Genomic DNA, 21,839 nt, shown 5'->3' on the forward strand with positions numbered 1-21,839 from the left:
GGAAGGGGCGGCCGCCATGTGGCGGCGGAGGGCGCGGCCGCCATGTCGCGGCCGCCATGTCGCGACCGCCCGTGCCCCGCGCCGCGCCGCGGGACGCGGCTCCGTCCGCGGGCGGGTTGTTAGCGGGACGGGAGCCTCGTGGGCAGCCGAGGGGTTTCTTCACGGGCTGAGGCGCTTGGAATGCCGTTACAAAGATGTATTTGCGGTTTTCGCAAAGGCGCGTGATTCAGAGGAGTGCAGGGACCCTGAGGGCGTGATACGTGGGTTTGTGGGAGATGCCCGAATGGGCGGTAGGTTTTTATCTTGCCCCGTCACCTGTGGGTTTTTCTTTTTTCTTCTCCCCCCCCCCCTTTTTTTTTCAGTTTCTAGAAAGTCCAGTCTCATGGATTTAATAAAACACCCGTCAGATAAAAGGTTGGCAGCACAAGTTGTGTGACCACTCTGATGGGATGCAGTGTTTTAGGATTGGTGAGCATGTGGCTGAAGGCCACTGTGAACCTTTAATGTCATAAACACCCAGCTCTGCTCCGTGAATGGAGTTAGGTCTCCAACATACTCTAGACAAAACAAAAACAAAAACAAAAAAAAAAAAAAAAAAAAAACACCCAAATCCTGCTCTCTTGTACTGCGGGAGCTGCTTCCAGTAAATCACAGCTGCTTTTTGACAATTCCTCTGTGAACTCGAGGGAGTAGAAGAAGCCAAACCAGAAATGTGCAGCTGGGCAGGAATGAATTTGTGATTCCAGAAAAAAAAAGATTTTTATTTTTTTAATAAGAAATAGTCTGAGAAACATGCCGGAATTGCAGTGGGAGTCTCTGGAGTTCATAAAGATCCATAGGAATCAGAAATAATATATGATGGTCAAGTCAGAAGTCCCAAGAACTGGTGCACATCACTCAACCATGCCCTGGGCTCTGTGCAATAGCGGACAGGGTTTGAAATCAGCTCTTACAGCAGCTGGAGCTTGCGAGGAAATAGATGTATTCCTGAAGGCTTGGATCAGCCTGAGGGGGAGCAGCTTTTGGGCAGCTTTTTTAGGAAGAGGGGTGTGTAAAAGAGCTAGAAATCCAGATGTACTGCAGACGTCTAGCGCAGGAAGCAAGAAGACCATAGGAGAGAACTGAAAAGTTGGGAGATGCCATCTGGGAGAAGCCTCATCAGGAGGGCAGCAGCTCCATAATGTGTATACAGGAGGGAACATTGTGGGGGAGCTCCAGCAGGATGGCAATGAAATGAGCCAAGAATGACCTCTCTGAGGTGCTAAGGAAGTACAGAGGCAACCCTACCCTTCTCAGTGTAGCAACATTGTTATTTTCTCTTAGAAAAGTTCACCAGTCTTTGTACCCATTAGGTTTTTTTTTTTTTTTTATCAACAGTCGTGGCTGGGGTTGGATTATTTTTGTGTACTCTACATTATAAAACATGCTGAACAGCATATGTTCAATGTGAACTGGTAGTGCACAGGGCAGGAGATAATGCACAATTAGCTTAGAAAAGCACAATTAGCTTGGAGACCAGCATTAAAGTGAGTTCACGAAGAAGGGTTCAGTAGTCCTTCGGGTGAATGTTTTTATATGCTTTGTGTGAAGTCTTTTGTGTCACGTTTAGCTAGAGATGAAGAGTTTTGTATGGAAGTGAAATCTTTCCAAGCACACAGATCTTTGCATGGCTACTTTATTTTTGTATAGTCATAAAGACTGAAGGTAGAGCAAGTCAATGAAATAGATGAGTTAATGGATTTCATACAGCATTTCTGATAATTATTAACTGTGGTTTAAAGCCTTTATGGCTCTCCATCATACACTTGAGCAATCGCTGTCCTTTATAACTTTGCTCTCGGGGCATGGGGCTATTTTAGTGTTAAGACACTGAAAACTTCTGCTGCAAGGATTGAAAAAGAAGGAGGTTAGAGGCCTTTTATCTGCAATCGAATCACTGCCCATTTCTGTCTGTTGAATACAGTGGTGGTTTTCAGTTGGGTGATGGTGCAGTAGAGCACATAGGTCACTACATGCATTGCCACAACAAGGCAGTACCTTCTCTGGCTGTTTTTGCAGCTAAAATACGACTTTGCTGCATGTTCTCTTTTGCCTGGGTGAGATTAACTCCACGAGCTACCTAGAGCTGTTTCACCGTCTCTGAAGTGAAAGAAAGGTCTTGGATTCGCTGTTAAAAACACTACAGTTTTCTCTGGAAATCAAAAGTATGCATCCATCTTAATGTAAAATATAGAGATACGCTGGAAATGACACTACTGTGAGGCAAAATAGTTGAGAAAAAATCCCGTGCTCCCATAGAGAGTTGAGTTTGGCTTGCTTGTCTCGAAATAAAAAGGAACCCCCGTCCTCATTATTGTATTATTATCATATAATACCTTGGAAGTGTCCTGAAGTGAAAAGTACACCGCTTTTTAGTGGTAAAGACTTATCAGAATGAGTGTTTGGAGTCAGTCTCATGGTGGTGTTGGTGGTGCTGTGGTGAATGAAGGGGCTCCTTTGCAATGCCAAGTAACGAAGCTTCCTGTTACCACAGCCCACCTTCATCCTGGTACCCAGCTGTTGCTTGCATAGCATGCCTAGAAGATGGAGCAACGTTTCCACAAATTCCTGCTGATTTAGAGAAGCCGAGCCCAACGTAACGTGTTGCAGCAACCTGAAACTGCTGTGTGGACAGGGGTTTTTAAGGCCGTAGCTCTGTTTTTTCCTAAATGGCTCTGTGGCAGGGTGCTGCAATCGTGTGCTGCTGTGTGCTGTTGCACTGTCTTTTGAAACAGGCCAAAAGGGGCATGCAAAAGGGGTAATGCTGACACACTGCATTGGGGTACAGCTTGGATACAGGTTTCCTGGTGGTCTTCCTTCATCTAAGGCAAATGGGAGGTGAAAAGGGGGTCTATAGGAGTCCAGTAGAGAAACTCTAACTATGGACATGTCCAAGAAGTCACGTGGAAGGGCCTGGTTTTCAGGCTCAGGTTTATCGGGGTTTATAGTGAAAACATTGGCTTTACCAATGGTTCTGCAGAAGGTGCTGATGGTTGTGGTGCTGCTGTTGGTGATACAGCATTCCCACTTAGCCAGGGACATATGTAGTGTTAGGGAAGGGGAGCACAACCTGGGCATTTACGGATGCAAACATCTGTTCTCACCTAGGATGGAGACGAATTTCTGTAAAAATCACTCCTACAGCTAAGTACAGTTTATGGAGATTACACCTACAAGAAAATGTTACTGACCCTTCCACATTCAGATGAAATCTGTGAGATTTGTTACTATCGTTAAGTGCCTGTTACTCTTAGAGGTGTGAGTAAGGAGGAGGCTTGGACAAGCACGAGCTCTGCTTTAGCTCTGTTCACACTATTAATGATTACACTTGTGCAAGTCTTAGCAGGAACAAGGTTAATCAAACACAAAAGGCTTATGAAAGGAGTTTCTGTGGCGGGCCGCTGTAAAATCCACAAATATCACTCTTAATCTACCGTCTTCTGAGGAACAAACACTCAGAAACCATTATCTCAGCTATCTGCATAAGTACCTCAACCTTTCCACCTAACCTGCTGCGTGCTGCTTCTGTAATCCACTTGCCTCGGGTTGTTCTCCCGTGCAGGCTCGCTAAAGATACTGAAACATGTCAAGTCATACCTCAAAAAAAGAAAAGCGCTTTCTTTTTACCTCAGAGTCTGTTGCTGAAGGTCATTCTGGTAAGTCGAAATCCTAATTCAGACTTTCCTTTTATTAAGTACTTGTGCTGAGGAAGGCTGTGTGGTGAAAGTTAAGTCATTTCTGCCTTAATGGAGAAAAGGAAGGAGCGATCAGTTATTTTTATGAGACATCAGATTAGTTTCCTTGTGCACTTTAAGAGAATTTATTTGTTTGGTATGCAGTATAATCAGGGATTATACTTAAATTTTGAACTTTTGCTTGAGAGAAGCGTGGGGAAGTCTTTTACAGTAGACTTCGAGTTGCAGCATATACTGGACATTGATTTCCGTTGCAATTCTGTAAGGAGAAGAAATAATTTTCTGGCTATTTCTGTAATAGAGTATCATTAGTTTTGGACTTCTGAAATGTTTGGAATGCTCAGCATTAATTTTCATCACAGCTGCATTCCAGGTAATGCTACAATATTAAATGTGCTTCTTCCATCATGTTGCTGTTCTTAAAACAAATTCCTGTACACCCCAGCCTGTGCAAAATCAGGCTGCCCTCTGGGACTGAAGACTCTTGTTTCTTTTAGACAAAGACATCATTAAAGACACTAAAAAAAAAAAAAAAAAAAAAAAAAAAAAGCATTTCTGCAATTTTTGCTAACTGATAGATCGGAGGAAGTTTGAACTTCCAGAAGGAGCCCTGTGTCTGAAATTTGCTACAAAGGTAGCAATAGGTCCCATTATTATAACCTTCACCTGACATACATTTTAATGCTAAGATGATATATTTTAAATGCTAATTTAGCTAAATACTATTTCTATGTATTTTATTGCTAAGACATATATTTTAAATGCCAAGACTGGGAAAAAAAAAAAATTGCTTTTCTGCAACATTGCTTCACCACAATGGAATGAAACCCAAAAAGCCAAGCAGCGGGAAAGCCATGGTGGTGCCCTACACTGAAGGTTTGCCGCTGCCTTTTTCATTGCATATCTGTTTTTTTTGCAGCAATTCCTACTCATTGTAAGGGTACATTTGGGTGTATTTTGAGAGCAGCCACATGACTAACCCCTCCATCTGCCCAGCCCCTGGTGAGCAGTGCAACCTCTGCAGAAGCGTGCCTGGACTTGCCCCAGCCCCGGGTGGCTTTGCACAACCGTGCTGCGTGTTGCAACGGGGCACATAGCTGAAGGCAGTAAAACCCGTCAGTTCATGCAGGTCACGTTGTCCCTGCTTGAGCGTCAGGCCCCGCGGTGTGGGGCTGCTTCTTGACGTGCAGAGCTCAGTTTGCTGCAGGGTGGTGGAGAGACTTGCTGATGACAGGCTGGGCAGCAGCGTGGGCTGGCTGGTGCTGCACTAGGCTCTGCAGACGGTTCCTAAGTCTGAGTTTTGACCACAGCTGCTGTATTTCGCACTTTTTGTCTTCAGACCAGGGTCAGCTTTCATCCAGGTACAATATTTTGGATGCAGCTGTGTAGTTGTGTGGCTAAACCTACGTTCTTTTATTTTTGTAGTGAGGTGGATGAAGGTTAGTGCCTGTTTCTCATTTTGGGCCAAAAGATATATTTCTGAAGAAATGCTGTGGATTGCTGTTGCCCAATTCACTTATCGTGATTTGTACAACCTCAGACAACCTCAATTGACAGACAACCTCAATTTGTACCAAGATATATGTCATTAACTTCAAATAAACCAATATCCTGAAAAGAAAGTAATGGTATTCTCAGGTCTTGTTACACAACAAGCAATTATTTGCTAAAGAAGGAATATATAAAAATGATTTTTCTCTAATGATTTTGTCCTTAAAAATGCTTTTTTGATCTCTTATTCTGCCTTGTCAGAAATTTTACTGTGAGGACTTGTGAATGGCCAATGTCTTGTTGCCCCTGAGAATGTCTGCAAACTCTCTATACTCAAGTGAGCTGAATTGTAACAGTGGATTCAGTATAAAATCATGTGTTTTTAGGTAGAGGAATGCCTCTTGTGATCCCAAAAAAAAGAGATATCAGAACTCCCCACAGAAGGTAGTGAAGGGATCAACAGTCCTGATCTCTGACGGTTATAAAACGCATGTGACATTGAGTACTTTGCACACAGCGTGCAATACAAATTTTAAAGTAAAGACGGGAAGAAGAGAAACTCCCTACTAAAGGGACTTAGGTATTACACAAATATTTTATTTCTTCAGAAAGTCTTATATCTTTTATTGAAATGAATATTTCATGATTGCTTTTGTGGCTTTCTTCTTTTTTTTCCACTTACCTTGGAAGCTGCTGGCTCGTGCAGATGACAGATTGACTTGAGCAGGGGAGTGAAAACATACATTACATACATAATGCATACATTTCAGAGTTGTGGTTGTTAAAACTGCACCTTGGCAGTTGCTTTTGCAGAGGTCTGCTGCCCACTAGAAAGGAAATCTTACCACAAAATTATTTTTCACTTCTCACAAGAAGAAATTTTATGTCCTCCTTATTTTTGTTCTTCAGATAAGATGTGTGATCAGATAAGTGATGCTGTTCTGGATGCTCATCTTGCCATTGATCCAGATGCCAAGGTTGCCTGTGGTAAGCACAATGCAGTCAGAAAAACAGATTAACTAAGTGCAAGCAACTAATCTATGCCGATATAACATCTTCTATTCCGAGATACTTGCAATAGAAGGTGGCTGGCAGTCAACTGCCAGTAACAGTCAACAACTCCACAGGCGAGAGGCTGACCCTCGCGTGCTATGTGAAGAAAAAGCAGGAAATAAAGCTGCAAAAACATGGCAGGAAAAGGAAATAGAGTATTCCATGCAAGTTAAAAATGACCAAATGTATGGTTGAAAGGGCTACAGATAACGAGGAGTACAAGAAAAGTGGGGGAGAATTGAGGGAAGATATATATCAAGGCATATTTCTTGATATAGTAAGTAAAATGTGTTAATACAACTTGAAATCCAGAAGTATTAAATGTGTATTTATCCTGCCTTTACAGAAGCAGGGTGATGCTGCTGGTTCACAGTAAGATGAAGTGCACAATTCACTTGAATGTGACTCTCATTGCACTGATTTACCTTTTCCTTGGGACATTGTCTTAGGACAACTCTACACTATAGAGACATTGTCACTGTGCAACATCTCTTCCAAATGCTAAAAACAAGTCATTAGAGGACAGCACAGCTGCCACTGGGACATGAACACTGATAATGGGAATATTTCTAAATGGGAGTGTTTCTAAAAAGCCACCTGAATGCAAAGTCTTTGGTTTCTTAGAAGGAATTGTAACTCTCTAGGCAGAGTTACAGATCAGAGGGCTAACTGCATCCCAGGAATATGATCACCTAACATGACACTTGGTCAAAAAACATCTCATGTGATCCTTGGAAGCATAGCCGTGAGCAGCAAGAAGTGGAGAGAGGGCCTAACATCTGTATTTGACTGAGTGGAGCACGTATTTGGGTATTGCATGATGCTTCAAAAGTGCTAAAAGCTGAAGAGCATCTTAGAGGAAATCTACAAAACTGACAAGGATGGAAAAAAGGCGTTTTAAGAGATGTGAGAAATAGGATGAGTTTGTCTTACCAAATGGAATACTATGGTGTGACACGATTATTTATGTAAAGCTCTGATTTTTGTAGCCAGTTGGGAAAAAAACAGCAAAACTTCTGAGTGGAGTCAGAAAACTTGAATTAGCATTAAAGCATAAGTCTTCAGGTTGCTTAGGCTCACATTTTAATTAAAAAATAGTGGATTGGAAAGTAGAGAGTAGTTAGACCACTGAATACAGGGTTTCCCTGGTGAAACTTAGTGTCTTGTGCAGAATTTCTCCCTTCTCGCACAAGGCTCTGAGCTTCTGGAAAAACATAAAAAAACCAAAGCATTAAATAAATATAAAGTAAGGAAATTAACCAAACTATGATGTGCATTTTGCAGAGATGTTGAAACTAGGTTCTATCTATCAGCAGACACAAGTATCTGTAAAATTCTGTGAATTTTATTTTCTGCTTGGTCTTCAGCACCAACCAGTTTTGCAGGTGATGCTCTGAGATGCTTCATTCCAGCAGGACAGAGCTGGACTGTCAACGTGCTGCAAACATAATGTTAAGCAGTAGTGCAAGTGGTATAAGACAGAATAATTATTTTAATTCTTCTCTAAGTAGAACAAAATCATGTCTTGAAACGTAGTTGTCCTTCCTAGTGTACCCAGTAAATTGAAGAGAATAATAGCTAACCAGACACCATTGGTACATGAAAAAAATGGAAATTTTTACCTATTACTGGAGTTCAAAATGATCTTTGGGCGATATAAACCTGTAAGAAACAAATCCTTCTAGGAATCAAAAATCTTATGTGTTAACTTTCCCTTAGGTAGAACAGGCGGAGGTGTTTCTTGTAGTATTTGAACTTGAAATTATGTAAGGAAGATGATAAATGGAGGGCAAGAGTGATCGATGAAATTCACTGTTGACTAATGCAAAGGAAGCAATTTTAACCCAACAAATAAGGAAAAGTGTTTGGAGGTGATTGCAGCCACTCACGAGTGAGGGTTTGGGGTTATAATAAACTTGTGTTTCTGTGAAAATGGTCTATAGTAGCTAGAAACAGACACAAAATGTTTGGTATTACTGGGAAGGGAGTGGAGAGCAAAATAGAACGTAATTAAGGCGCTATATAAATCTATGGTTGTGTCTGTCTTGAATACTGTGTGCAGCCGCATTCCTTATTCCACAAAAAAGGCTATAACAAAATCATAAAAAGTATGAGGAAGAGCAACAAATGTGGTTATTATTGTAGAATGGCTTCCAGTGAATAGCATAGGCCTCTTCAGGCTGAAAGAGATGGAATGAATTAGGTATGAAATACATATATAAGGTTATATGTGTTATATGGATATGGTAACTAGAGAGTAATTGTTACCTGTTTCAACATAAAAAGGAGAAGGCAAGATAGGAAACTTGTGGCCTGGGTGGGCATTTAGAAAAACAATATGTGATTATTTGCAGAGAATTTACAATGAAATTGTGGAGCTTCTTGCTGCAGGATGCTGTAAACGCTGAAAGTGAACCAATTAATGTAGCAGTCTATCCATGGCTATTAATGCCAGCTGTTAATACGTGATACTGCTTTATGTTTAGAAATCCTAACTGAAATTGCTGGAGACTGGGAAGCACTTGGAGAAACAGTGCTATGCACATGACCTATTCTTATGGCTCACCATGGACATTTGATGCTGGCCACCATTTAGATAGGATAACTGAGTTAGATGGGCTCAATTATCATCAAAACAAAGTGGTTTTAATGTTTGTATTGGGTAGAGAGGAGAGTAATTGTATACAGAACTATATACATGCTAGGATGTTGCTCACAGTTCCCCTGTGAGCACTCAGTTGTTTAGAGAACCCTCCTCAGAACATGATTAACTCTACATCTTTCTTCAACAGAGTGTGTAGCAAAAACTGGAATGATTTTGCTTTGTGGAGAGATTACTTCCCAAGCTATAGTGGATTACCAGCAAATTGTCAGAGAGACAATTAAGAACATAGGGTATGATGATTCCTCCAAAGGTGAGTGAGAGCCTTCATGTGTTCCTTCTCAGATCTGTTGTGCGCACAGAACAATGCACACAGTCATGTTTTTAACCTTCGATGTGGCAACTTGTAGGATTATACAGAGTATCTAAGTTCAAGAGCCCAGGTTTCAGCTAATACCTTGAACTTGTCCATGCCCTGGATATCCTGTGACAAGAATTTACTCATGCTATATGCTTCCACTGACAATAGAAAATAATCCTGGCATAGGAAATTTGAATTTAAGTCTTGGGAAATATGAAAGCATTAGCCAAGATGACTAGGTAATCTGTAAAGGCTTCTCTGGTAGTTTGTGAACTTTCCAGCTTTCAGCTAATTTTCTAATATTTTCTTCACTAGGATTGGACTATAAGACTTGTACAGTTTTAGTAGCTTTAGAGCAGCAGTGCAAAGAGATCAAGCATGCTGTGTCCCATGGCAAGAGTGATGATGACATTGGAGCAGGGGATCAGGTAACGGGGCGTTTTTCCATAATTAAAGTAGTACAAACATGAAGGATTACATTTGTAATGGATGAGAATGAAAAGCCATCGTCTGTGTTAAAATTAAAGAACTTATGGCCAAATACTGCGCAGTGTGCTAATCTCAAGTGCGAAACTGTGGCCTTGACTAGTTTCTAGGAAAGCAGCTTTGCCTGTGTGCAGTGGCCCTACTGGACAGTACTGCATTTAAACCTTTCATCTGTAGGTGGCGGGGCTGGGCTGTCAAGTCCTTAGCATGCCTGTTTTTTGCATCTGAGGAGTCAAATGCTGTGTTTTTGTGGGTTTTTTTTGTGTGTGTGTTTTGGTCAGAAGTGAGGAGAGGGCTAAACAAGCTTTTCTTGAACTCTCTGTCTATTAAGTCTTTACGGTGGATTCTTAGCACAGAAATATTCTTGGAACAGACTCCATACTCCTGTTAGAAGGCACTGTCCTGCATGCAGATGCACAGATGTTATTATTAAGGTAGCTATACAGCATAGTGTATCCAGGCTCCTTGTTGCTGCTGTCTGTTTCTGGTCTTGGATAGTTTTAGACTAAGTGGCAGAGACAGACACAGAAGTGGAAACAGACTGTGGAGATGAGCGGCTTCGAGTTACGCTTTGTATTTCAATGCAGGGCCTGATGTTTGGCTACGCCACTGACGAGACGGACGCGTGCATGCCCCTAACAGTCCTGCTGGCACACAGGCTGACTGCACGGATAAAGGTGCTGGGCCGCGACGGGACCTGGCCCTGGGTTAGACCCGACGGGAAAACACAGGTTCGTAAGGAAGGTGCATGTACAGGAGACCACAAACTCCAAGAGGGAGAAAGAACATAACAGTTTTACTCTGTCAGCTGCTAAATCAGAATTCTTTTCTTCTCTTTTTTTTTCTTTTCAAAAATGGTGGTGACAGTTTTATATTTCAAGTTGGGATGACTTTATTAAAGTGCACTTGTATATAACATGCATTGTTTGCTTAAGGTGTTCTATCAGTATCTTAACAGTTTTCTTCAGAATAACACTATTTTTTTTTCACCTTTTTCCCCTGGAGATGAGGATGACTGATAAATTGCTGTCAACCAGCTATTTTTTTTTAAGTTTTGTTTTGATTTGTTTTTCCTGGAGAAATGTTCCAGAAGCGTGTACTGAGATTGTGCTATGGTTTCTCAATTAAAGCATGCCTCTTCTTTTGTCAAACCTCATACTTGCTATATTTGATCTGTAGCCAGAGCCACTGACAGCTACAGAGCTGAATGGATAAGTCTGTGTGCTGCGATTTGGGTGTCTGTGAGGCTGTAAATCCTCCATCTTCTGAGCTGTGAAATCTCTAGGAATGGGAGGGAAATCTGCACATGTGGCACTCCTGGGAGAGCAAGGCATTTTATTCTTAATTTCTATTGCATTAGTGGCAGTGAAATGCATTAACTTCTGTACTGCTACAGTTGTGGCCGTGCAACATGTGGTGTGTCCCAAATAGTACTTTTTGTCAGCAGGGCAGGGAAGAGGTGGATAGACTGACTGTTGTGTCCTGTAACTGTCCAAACACTTCTGAGAGACAGAGAAGTTGAGAGGTTTTCCTTACCTGTAAGAATAGCTGTATTAAGGATGGAAAAACGCAAGCACAAATATATGTGTCTATAAACGCCTGCACCTACATTACAGTTTGCAAAGGAATGTTGCTTTAGACAGATCTCCATTTTTGGCTGTATTTGTCATGCACAGATCAGCATTACTTTCAAAAGGCAGGAAAGGATCTCAGGATTCCATTAATCAGAGCGAAATCCAGCTCAGATCGTGCTCAGGCATTCCACTTAATTTCAGTACAGTATATCAATATCAATAGTAGAGAAATTGTAACCAAAGGTTTCTTGGTGAAATTTTAGAGGAACTTAGAGGAAGGAGCAGATGTGGCAGAGATGCTATTTGCCTAAGACTTTAGCATCTGGAAGAATGAGATGCTGCATAGGAGACAAACAAGAAACACTCCATGTGAGAGGAAAAAATTCAGCTTTAGCTTGAGTAGGCACCAAAGACAGCTGCTGGTCACAAGACATCAATCTGTAAAACGTGGGCTAGTTGTGGCATTCACAGAACAACTTGCTTTTAGGTTACTGTGAAATTTTGGTGTTCAGCCCACCGTACCATGCTCTGCAGTTACTCCTTTTATCCAGGTCCTCCAAAATTTATTTGGGCCCAACTTCGAAAATCCCCTGCTTGAAGTTATGTTAATGTAGGCAAACTGTGAATGGTTTTAGCATCTGACAGAAAAAATCCCAGACTTCTGTAGCTTTCTTACTGTTATTTTGCTTCTCTGTGGCAACATATGAATCCCATCCTTAACTTCATTTGATAGAAGTTCTACAGTACTGTCTGTAATTTTTCTTACAATTCTTTTAAGTGTCAGCAACAATCCAGCCCTTTCATCCTGTTTCCCCTTTTTTCTTCCTGCAAAAGAAATGTGAGGTTCATTTTTTAAATTTCAGAGTGCTGTTCTGCCTGAAGAAGAGTGCGGTGAGCATGCTCTTGACCTTGGAAAGTGACTGCTCTTTTTTCTTTTCCAGGTCACAATGGAATACAAGGAGTGCAATGGAGCAGTGGAGCCCATCCGAGTGCACACACTTGTGGTCTCAGTACATCATGCTCCGGATATACCTGTAGAGCAAATACGGAAGGAGCTAATGGAGAAAGTTGTTAAAGTAGTAATTCCAGAGAAGTACCTTGATGAGCACACGATTTATCACCTCCTTCCAAGTGAAAAGTTTGTAGAAGGGGGTCCTAAGGTATGGTACAGCCTTGGGTAGGGGACAGCCTAAACACACTTGGATTGTGCTTTGTTACATACATCTACATATTCTCTTGCACAAAAGTGTGATGAATTGGTACACCTTTAACTAAGATAATCTACATTTCATCATTTCACTTGAGATATCCCACTGGGCGTCTGATTTCTAAACTGAAGCTGTATCTGCTTGGGCAGTCAATTGTAGAAATACTTGGGTTTTTGTCTTGCCTAGAAGATATATGACTAAACATTTGCCCTTCAGTTGGCCCTTTATTCATATACTAGAATGCTTGACTTGAAGCATCTGTTTGCTTTCCCAGTAAAATTTAAAGAAAAAGTAAAATTTAAAATATGTGTTCAGAAAGCTGCACAACTTTTAGTGAATTCTGTGTATAAAACCTTACTGTTCATTGGAATTTGACACTTATTCAGCTTTCCAGTTGCCAGTGACTGGCAAGGGCTAGGCAAGTAGGTGACCGCTATGGAAGAATAAGAAAATTGGCTAAACAAACCCCTCTCATTCTGTGTTAAATCAACGAGGGACAAAAACTGCCAGATGTGTTTGTGATCACAGTGGGATGATGTAGAGATGACATAGCCACCTCTGAGGTAGAGAGCTGGGTAGAGGAAAGGAGAGGTACTTGAGAACTATTGGGTAAACTCAGCTATAATGCAAAGTTCTCTCATGCAGGACACAGACTGAGGCACAGACCTGTGAAGTCCCCCATTCCTCTCTCCTATTTATTTTATTAGTGAAAGCTGCTAATCTGCTAGGTAATAAGTGTTTCATTTTTCAGCAGTGCTTTTGCTTCCATAAACTTTTGGCCTCAAACAGGTATTACTGGGAGAAGTCAGTGTCCACTAATCCACAGGCCAGTTCAAATCCACAGGATTTGAACACACTTTTTGTAATACTTACAGGTGTTTCCCATTAACATGAGCTTTCAAATATTATTGCAGCACTAATGGCTTAGTACATGTCTGAAAAAAAAAATTAACAAAGCAGACCGTATTCATTAAATTGTTGCACGAGAAGCCAAGCCCTGTGAACAATCAGTGATATCTGGAAAACCCAAAACAGCCCTATCCAGTAGCCAGGAATGGGCTTGGGTCAGCTGCTGTGTCTCGTGACTGCTTTCAACCCTTTGTCCCGCAGAGCGATGCTGGGCTGACTGGCAGGAAGATCATTGTTGATACCTATGGAGGCTGGGGAGCCCACGGAGGGGGCGCTTTCTCTGGAAAAGATCCTTCCAAAGTTGATCGCTCTGCAGCATACGCAGCTCGCTGGGTTGCAAAATCTCTGGTGAAAGCTGGCCTCTGTAAAAGAGTATTAATCCAGGTAAGTGCAATGGGAAGAGTAATCCATCCCTGCACCAGGCTCTTTTAGCTTCATTCTTGCTTTTACTTCCAGTGGCTCCAGTGATCCTTGCACCTGCTGTAATGTGAACTCACACACACTCACTGCACTGCAAACCAGGCTGTACCAGCACATCACAGACACTTAGGTTAGCAGTGATGCTGTTTGCATAGCCTGGTGTGTTGGGTGGCCAGATTAGCTGTAATTTAAGCAATTTCAAATGAATTTCAATTTCAATTATATTTGAAATTAAAATTAAGTTACTGTGGGTTCCCTGTTATACTATTAATATGTTAATACTACTATACCAATATTACTATGCCAATGTCCTACAGTGTAAGGTGTAACTGAAAACAAAAATCATTGTGCAAGACCTGTTAAAACAAGAATAGATTTCTTCAGTTGTAACATTTAGAATAAATAAAGTTCCTTCCTTATATGTGAATACTTGGGACTACTAAGTAAAACAAATATAAAGAAGTGTTTTACTTGCCCTCAGACAGTTTCACCATTAAATGTGAACAGAAAGAGAATGCAGAACAACTAAGGTGTGTCTTGGCAGTTTGCAATGGTAGTTTATGTGCTGCTTCAGTAAAAAGCAGCCATAACTTATCTTTTGCTGCAGAGCTGTGCCCTTTCCTTTCTCATGGACCGGAAACTCAGTAAATGTGGTTGTGATCGACGGAGTACCCAGACATCCCTGTTAGGAACAAGGCCTCCTGTGTAGGCATTGTGCAGATGTTTTACACCTCCTCAGAGGTGAAGGAGTAAGACAAGGAAGGGGAGTTAGGGAAGAGGCATGGAACAAAAATCATTGTTAGCAAAGGGCTGCGGGGTTTGTTTCCTGACAGGACAGAGGATAACCTCTTGGTATGCACATTCTGATTTTTGAATCCACACATCATTGGCTTAATTCTTGAGTTAGGTAGGAATGTAGTTATCCACTACTTTTCAGAGACCCTCCTTAAATATCTGAACCTGCTTCTAGACACAGCAAAACTTAATTCGTTATACACACCCTATGGAGATACCTAATCATAGAAATGGAAATAAGAAACAAGAAGGGAAGACAGTGAGAGAGCAGAAAATAAGAGATTGAGTGAAGTGGTGGAAAGTTGGATCCAAGATAAATTAAAACAAAATACATCAAATTTGTCTGCACAGAATTTCTGTATAAGTCTGTTTCCAGCCCAGCTGTGACCATGTGCTGTAGTAAGACATGCTCTGCCTCTGCTGGGGCTAGCAATTGAGCTGGCTGTGCTATGATTATTATTTCTATACTAACAAGCTTTTACTACTGAAAGAGCAACCCAGATAATGCAGGGAAGTATAGACTGATTATGTTGTCACAAACACCATGTAGGTTTTATTTAGTATGATAAAAATGATCAACTTCTTGGTTAATGAAAAACAGGCAAAACTAGCTAGTGGAGATGATTAGGACAGTTTCTGACAAATCAGTATTTTGTTCCTAAGAAGTATATAAATAGAAGTGAGCCATCTGGACTATTACTTCTTGGTACATGTAGAAAGCAGAGACAATGAGGAAGATGAGTGGCAGATGCAGAATGGTTTGTATTGCTTAGTCACATTCTAGCAAAACGTGTAGTCATCTGAATATATCATGAGGAAGGAAAAATAGTGTGTGTTTCCCACAGGGCTAAGCTATACGCTACATAACAGAAGTAGTATATCTTGGAAAGGGATTGAATGATCAAGGCAAATACATTTCAGGAAAATCTGCCCATGCTGGGCTGTTACTTTGGTAACTACTTCATGAAAAAATAGTTTTTGTAATTTCGTCTTGAAAAGTACACGGAAATATTGGCACAAATTCCAGCGACTGCATGGAAGTAAATCAATCCAGAAAAAAAACAGTCTTTGGACAGGACGTCTTAGGAAGGCTGGTATATTTGGAAGGGAAGGATGACTTGATTGCTATGTAGACACATTTATGTGTAGAAGACTATCAGTGAAGAACTTTGTGGTTTTGCTGGGAAAGATGTAGAAAAAAGTGGTGGCTGGAAGTTCGCACTAGAAGGCTTTGTCTTATATATAAGTTAAATGAATCTGTCTTTTAATGGCTTTTCTCCAGCTCTGGGAGAAGTCCCTACGTGGGCAGAGGCCAAACCAACGGGTCTCGTGGGCTAGGGAGAAGATCAGGGTCCCAGTAGGTGGTGATGAGGACACACAAAGACAGAACAAGAGGAAACTGTCACAATTTGTGGTAGCTTTTCACCATGAGGGTGGATAGACAGTGAAACAGGGTGGTCATATTCTGTTTCTTCCTGCCTTCATCTGATGTACTCAAAGTGAACCAAATAATGGTGCTCTGGAAAGGGGATGTGAGTGCGATAAGCAGGTGTAAACATTTTTTGCATCTTTTCCTATATATTTTTTCTCCACCTCAATGAGAATTGGAAATGTTGGCAGTTCTCAGACCTTCCTGTCTCAGCAGCACGGGGTGCTTGGATCTAGTTGAGATAAATGATGCAGCATGGCAGTGTTTGAAGATGATTGGAAAGCATCCCTTTAAGTCATGTTTAAGTCATGTAGGTCAAATATTTTTCCTAACTGATCATTCCCTGAAGATAAATGATAATTTTCTAAAATAAATAGCATTATTAGCAGACAAATAACAAATTAGCAGACAAATAATAATTATCAGACAAATAATAAATAGCAGACAAATAGCATGTGCACATCTAGCTTTGCTTATACAGGAAAAAAAAAAAAAAGCACATGAAATCTTCCCCTGATAAGCAATATGCACGTCTCTTTTTGCTTAAGCACAAATGTTTTAACTGTTTCTGGGTTTTGTGCAATGCCCTACAGCTATCATACGCTATTGGTCTGAGTCATCCTCTTGCAATCTCGGTGTTTCATTATGGCACGTCAGACAGATCGGAGGAAGAACTGCTCGAGATAGTACAGAAAAACTTTGATCTACGCCTTGGAGCTATCATAAGGTTTGTGTGCCATTATTATTTACTGAAGGGAATAATTTGTATTTCTTGTGTTCTCTTAAACAGTTTAATATGAAAGATTCTGGCTCCTAACCTGGTTGATGACACCTTCGTCCTATGTCTGTTGTATCTACTCTTGACATGCACCCAGTAAAAGATAAAAAGCCATTTCTAAAACCTGTTTACAAAATGTTTTGAATAAAGAAGACTAGTCTAAATTACATCATATAACATCTCCTGGTAACCACAGAAGAGTGCTGCTTGTTGCAGCTCACTAGCCAGGTTGTGTTTTGCTTGACAAAATATAATTAAAGTTTAACAATGACTGTACTTAGGCTTTCCAAATTGCCTGTTAACAGGGTATATAAGGCTTTTGCCTTATCTGGTGAGGATTCAGAATGTTGCTCTAACCAAGAAGTAAGTATGGGCTCCCTGCCTCTCTTTTTTAAGCTGGAAACAGCATGTGACACAACTGCCACATGATGGCAAGATGCTGGTGCCCTCACTGCACAAGCAGCCCCACTAAAATCAGCAGGACATTGGAGTTCAGTAATTGCCTTTCTGTTGTACTGAGTTGTTGTGCTCTTGTACTGTGTTGTGCCGAGTGCTGACCTACCAAATTAGTGTCAGGCTGGTGTTTGCTGTTGCTTTTCTGGAAATACTGGTCATTTGCCCAAAATAGGAAAGAATACTTCCAAGAAACTTTACTATTATTATTATTGCTAAATCCATGTAATCCACATTCTGATTCAAAAAAAACCAACAAATCCTAGTTGCCCCTTGTTTTCACAGAGTCCTGTGTAGCCCATGTAAAGTTAATTTAATTTAAAAGGAATTCAGATTTTTTAAATTCTCTTCTAAACCTCTGGAAGCAAGTGAAATACTGTATGTTCTTATAAAAACAAAAGAAAAATCCCACTGTGATTTGAGCTGTCCTAAAGTGAAAGTTCATTTGTAATTAGAAATGTATGAGTTACTGTGGCTGCCATGCAGTCAGTAAGGACAAGAAAACACAAAGCTACTTAAGCTGTTGCCTGCAGCCAACCCAGCTACATTATTTCACTATTTCTGCAGCTGAGTAAGCAAATGCTTTAATAGACATAATCCTTGCGTTTATGGAAGCATGTGGGTTTCCATTTTCTGAGAGAAAACTATTTCTTGACTCTTTTCCACCAAGCTTGACAGGCTGGGCTTCCTGCAAGTTTCATGTCTTGTTCAACTAGTGGAGAGAAATGTGGTTTTCTCCATTAAGGAGGCAGCCATACTGAGTTCCTCCTTAATAAATACCATAGAACTGACAAGAGAAATCAAGTCTGAGGTACATGTCTAGAGGAGATTAACTCCCGCACAGAGGAACCAGGTTGTTGCTTTAGGCTGTGCTGGTTTTAAAACTCTTTGCTCCAAAAATGCTGGCATACATGTTAGCTATCTTATTACTGGAAGAAACAGCTTGCAAAGGTTCATCTCTCTTTTAAATTCAGAGATATTAATATTTATTAATATAATTCTAGTCTACCCATTCCACATGACTCTTGAAAATATTTGTCAATATCTTGCAGAATAGGAGGTGTCTTTTGTTCTTTAAAAATGACGGCCATTTCTGCCAATCAGTTAAATTTTGCTAGTGAGACCAACCCTTTCTGCTTGCTTTTAAGAATGTTTTCTGAACATACCTGCTGAGAGTAGAGCTGACATTTCTTTTTTATATTCTCAAATAATACAAGGGATTATGTTGGTTTCCACTACTAGGTAATGTTTTCCAGGTGTCTTTGGTTTAGAAGTATAACCAGAACTCTGCTTTTGTAATTATGTCAGTTCACCCTAAGTTATTTTTGTGATCGCTCCCAGATACTTTCCTTGATGTGGTGTGCCAAAAAAAAAGCCGCGTTTTTCAAGTACATTACCTTAACCATGCAAGTGCTGAAGGGAATGAGAACAGAACAGGCAAAAACTATCGTTGAGGCACTATATCTTTGCTACACTCTACCTCATAACCTTTAAAATTCTTTGAATAGTATCTGTTCTAATCAACTAAGCACTACAGTGCTTGAAGTTGTTCTATTTTTCATATAGTTGTCACTCAGATTTTTGGTGGATTGGTGGATTTTTTGTTAGAGGCAGGTGCAATGGACCTTACTAGTCATTACAGCATGTGCTCATATTACACCAAATATTATTCAAAACAAGAATTAGCTGCTATGCATCACATTATGCAGAAGTGTCCTCTCAAGTGCAATAACGTTTAATTTCTTCACCATCTGAAAATGGATTATCCTGTTCCTCTTGGATTTGTTCGTCTTTCCTTACTTTATTATTCCTCAGCCATTTTTCTCACCACCAGCTTTAGATATTAAGTATCGACTTTTAAATAATAACCCAAAACATAACAACAAAGAGAAGAAAAGCCTCCAAATGTTTCAGGCTTTGCCTGAAATTAAAACAAAACAAAACAAAAATGTGGTAGACACTTGTGACACTGCATTATGCAGACAAAATGGTAATAATCATGACACATCTTCATTATTTAATCAAAAACAGTACTAAGCTCTATTGTAAGCAGTGTCTTTGTGTGCCTACATAAGCAGCTTTAAATTTCTAGTTACTCTGGAATCAAACAACTGGTGTCTGCAATTGGTACTGGTAATCCAGGCAGCAAATGTAAATATCGTAGTCCACTTTTAATTAAAACACTGGAGGAATTCATTCTGTGTGTGAAAGAGCTGTTGGATGATTATCTGTCCTCTAGATAATCATCTCTGGCAGCTTCATTTGAGACAATCATCATCACGGCATAGCAACATGATAAAATGAAGTGGCAATAAAACACCTTGAGGCTTGCACAAGTGCAGCTGAATTTTATTGCATTTTCAATGCTTCTATACTGTAATGTTTATAAAGGTTAACTACATACTTATCTCATCTCTGAACAATTGGAAAATGTAGCTATTTTGTGTTGAAATTGAAACCATTAACCAACTATGTTTCCCGCTGTAAATTCAGGTGATTCTGCAAGAAAAGCATGCAGCTAGCAATTCCATGGATAGATACCAGGCCTAACACTGGTTATTTCCTTGATGTATTTATATCATAATATACATTGTAGGAAAGTTAATTAAACCTTACATTCTTTTTCTTTTCATGTAGGGAGCTGGATTTGAAGAGGCCGATGTATCAAAAAACAGCATGTTACGGGCATTTTGGAAGAGAAGAATTTACATGGGAGAAACCCAAAAAACTTGTGTTTTAGACTTTTCAAAATATTTTGCTTAATCAGATTCAACTTTACTAATCAGATTCAACTTTAAGCTTCATGAAAAGATTGTATGTGGTCTTCTTTAAATGACATTCTGTAGCTAGTAGATGTATGGACAATTATTTATATTTAATTTTCAACTTCAATAGTGGCCTGAAATGCATGCCCTCCAGCTAAGAAACCCTTTGCTCTGTCTCTGTTATCAGAATGATCAATTTAGACCTTTGGCTGTGATCAGATGTTAAATGAAGAGCAGGCTGTGGAAGTTAAAGTGATTCGTGTCCCGCCAGGGAAGCCTCATGCTGCTTGGTCAGGTAACTTAGTCCAGTAATGGTGCAAATTCCATGACTACACCTTCTGTAATGGTTCTTCTGATCCCAGCAAATTGCTAAGGTATTTCAGAACACTGCCCGTTGTAACCCTAATATACGTTAGCAATGTGGTAGTGTTATCTGTTTGCTTTTTTCCCCAAGAGACAAAATTCAAAATACCCTAGCTTTTCTTAGAAGACTATGGAGGAATTAAAAGATTTATATATAGGAAGTAGCTATTCTGGTGAGCAGATTTATCAGCATATTGCAGTCTAAGAGAGAGTGTTGAAATGCTGTAACTGCTTTTGCTTAATACTAGGGAATTTTAATAAACAATTAAGCAAATACCTCTCTCCTTCCCATCAAAGGGATAGCATGGGCTTCAGCGATGTGTGTAATTAAATGCAAATAGTTTAATATAACACTAGTTTTGAACAAGTTTTCAAAAGCTTCCTTGTGAAGATTGATTGATCCAGTGCTCCTTCCATGGAGCAGAGCCAAAGCAAGGTCATGGTTCGGCAGCTCCAGTACATTACCTGGCCTGATACAGTCAACCTGATCTACCACAGCAGTGCTGCAGTCACTCTCGAGCCTTACAAAGGGCTCGTTTTATTATGAAAGGAACCTGAAAGTTCCTGGAATAAAAGCTGCAGTTTTCTTGCTAGATCAAGTATTCCTTTTTTAATGACAGGTTTCCCTTTGTATCAGAGGTTAGCTTAGACCCTTGCTTTGCCTGCAGTCCAGTGTAATCCAGTGTATGGCAACACGGTTGCAAAACTGCATTTAATCTTTATTAAAATAGACCAAAGCTAGTGTTGTCTACAAAATATTAGCATAGTTTGGTAAAAATTCTGAAAAGTCAGAAGAACTCACCCCCTGTCATAGCAGTATTGAAGTAAAATGTTTAAATGATGACAGGCTGCCAAGATTGTTATACAGTAAATGAGCTGCAATGATATTTTGAAAGGTACTTCCATAAACGGCCCTTTAGCCTCAATTTAACTCTGTTTTGAAACTTTACCCTGCCAAATTTGAATGGTGTTTTTGGTAGGAAACTGTGGTTATCGTTTTGTCAGGAGAAAAGCACATTTTGATAAAGTCTTTTGCTAAATTTGAAGAGGGAATGAATTGTTTTGTGGCCATGTTTCTTAAACTGAAAAAAAAAAAAAACCCAAAACCAAAAACTGTGCTAATTTTTAGACATCTGGAGTCTAAAAGAGATAAATTGGCCACGGGGTATTTGGACAGTAAGTATCTGCAGATCTCATCAAAATATGGTTCATCTTGCCCTTTGGCTTCCTGTAAAATTGTGTTGAGATGAAAGTTACAGACTTTGCCTCCAATGGCTTGAGTAGTTTTTCAGGGAATTTTTCTCAAGTACCTAACATTTCGTAAGAACAGATCAACTATTGGGATTCTCTGCTGTTGTCTTAGTTCCCTTAACTTGTGCAGGAGCTGCACTTTCTGGTCTGAGAGATGAAAAAATGTT

General features: G+C 40.2%; 1 protein-coding gene across 1 annotated transcript; it reads left to right on the forward strand.

Moving 5' to 3' along the window:
• Window positions 1-3,622: 3,622 nt before the first annotated feature.
• Window positions 3,623-21,839, forward strand: LOC112956426 (S-adenosylmethionine synthase-like). Its single transcript, XM_026049947.1, has 9 exons — window positions 3,623-3,695; window positions 6,135-6,212; window positions 9,071-9,193; window positions 9,557-9,669; window positions 10,315-10,458; window positions 12,243-12,461; window positions 13,620-13,802; window positions 16,656-16,789; window positions 19,931-21,839. Exons 1-9 carry the CDS (start codon window positions 3,623-3,625, stop codon window positions 20,031-20,033), a joined length of 1,170 nt encoding a protein of 389 aa, XP_025905732.1. The 3' UTR covers window positions 20,034-21,839.

Source organism: Nothoprocta perdicaria, unplaced genomic scaffold (assembly GCF_003342845.1).
Source record: "Nothoprocta perdicaria isolate Ctin4 unplaced genomic scaffold, notPer1 scaffold_63, whole genome shotgun sequence".
Lineage (NCBI taxonomy): Eukaryota > Metazoa > Chordata > Aves > Tinamiformes > Tinamidae > Nothoprocta > Nothoprocta perdicaria.

Excerpts from the sequence above, each read along its gene's own strand:
- LOC112956426 (XM_026049947.1), top strand. The coding sequence starts at position 3,623 with ATGTCAAGTCATACCTCAAAAAAAGAAAAGCGCTTTCTTTTTACCTCA. Across the intron at positions 13,803-16,655 it reads GTAAAAGAGTATTAATCCAG|CTATCATACGCTATTGGTCT; the intron begins GTAAGTGCAATG and ends AATGCCCTACAG. Across the intron at positions 16,790-19,930 it reads CGCCTTGGAGCTATCATAAG|GGAGCTGGATTTGAAGAGGC; the intron begins GTTTGTGTGCCA and ends CTTTTCATGTAG.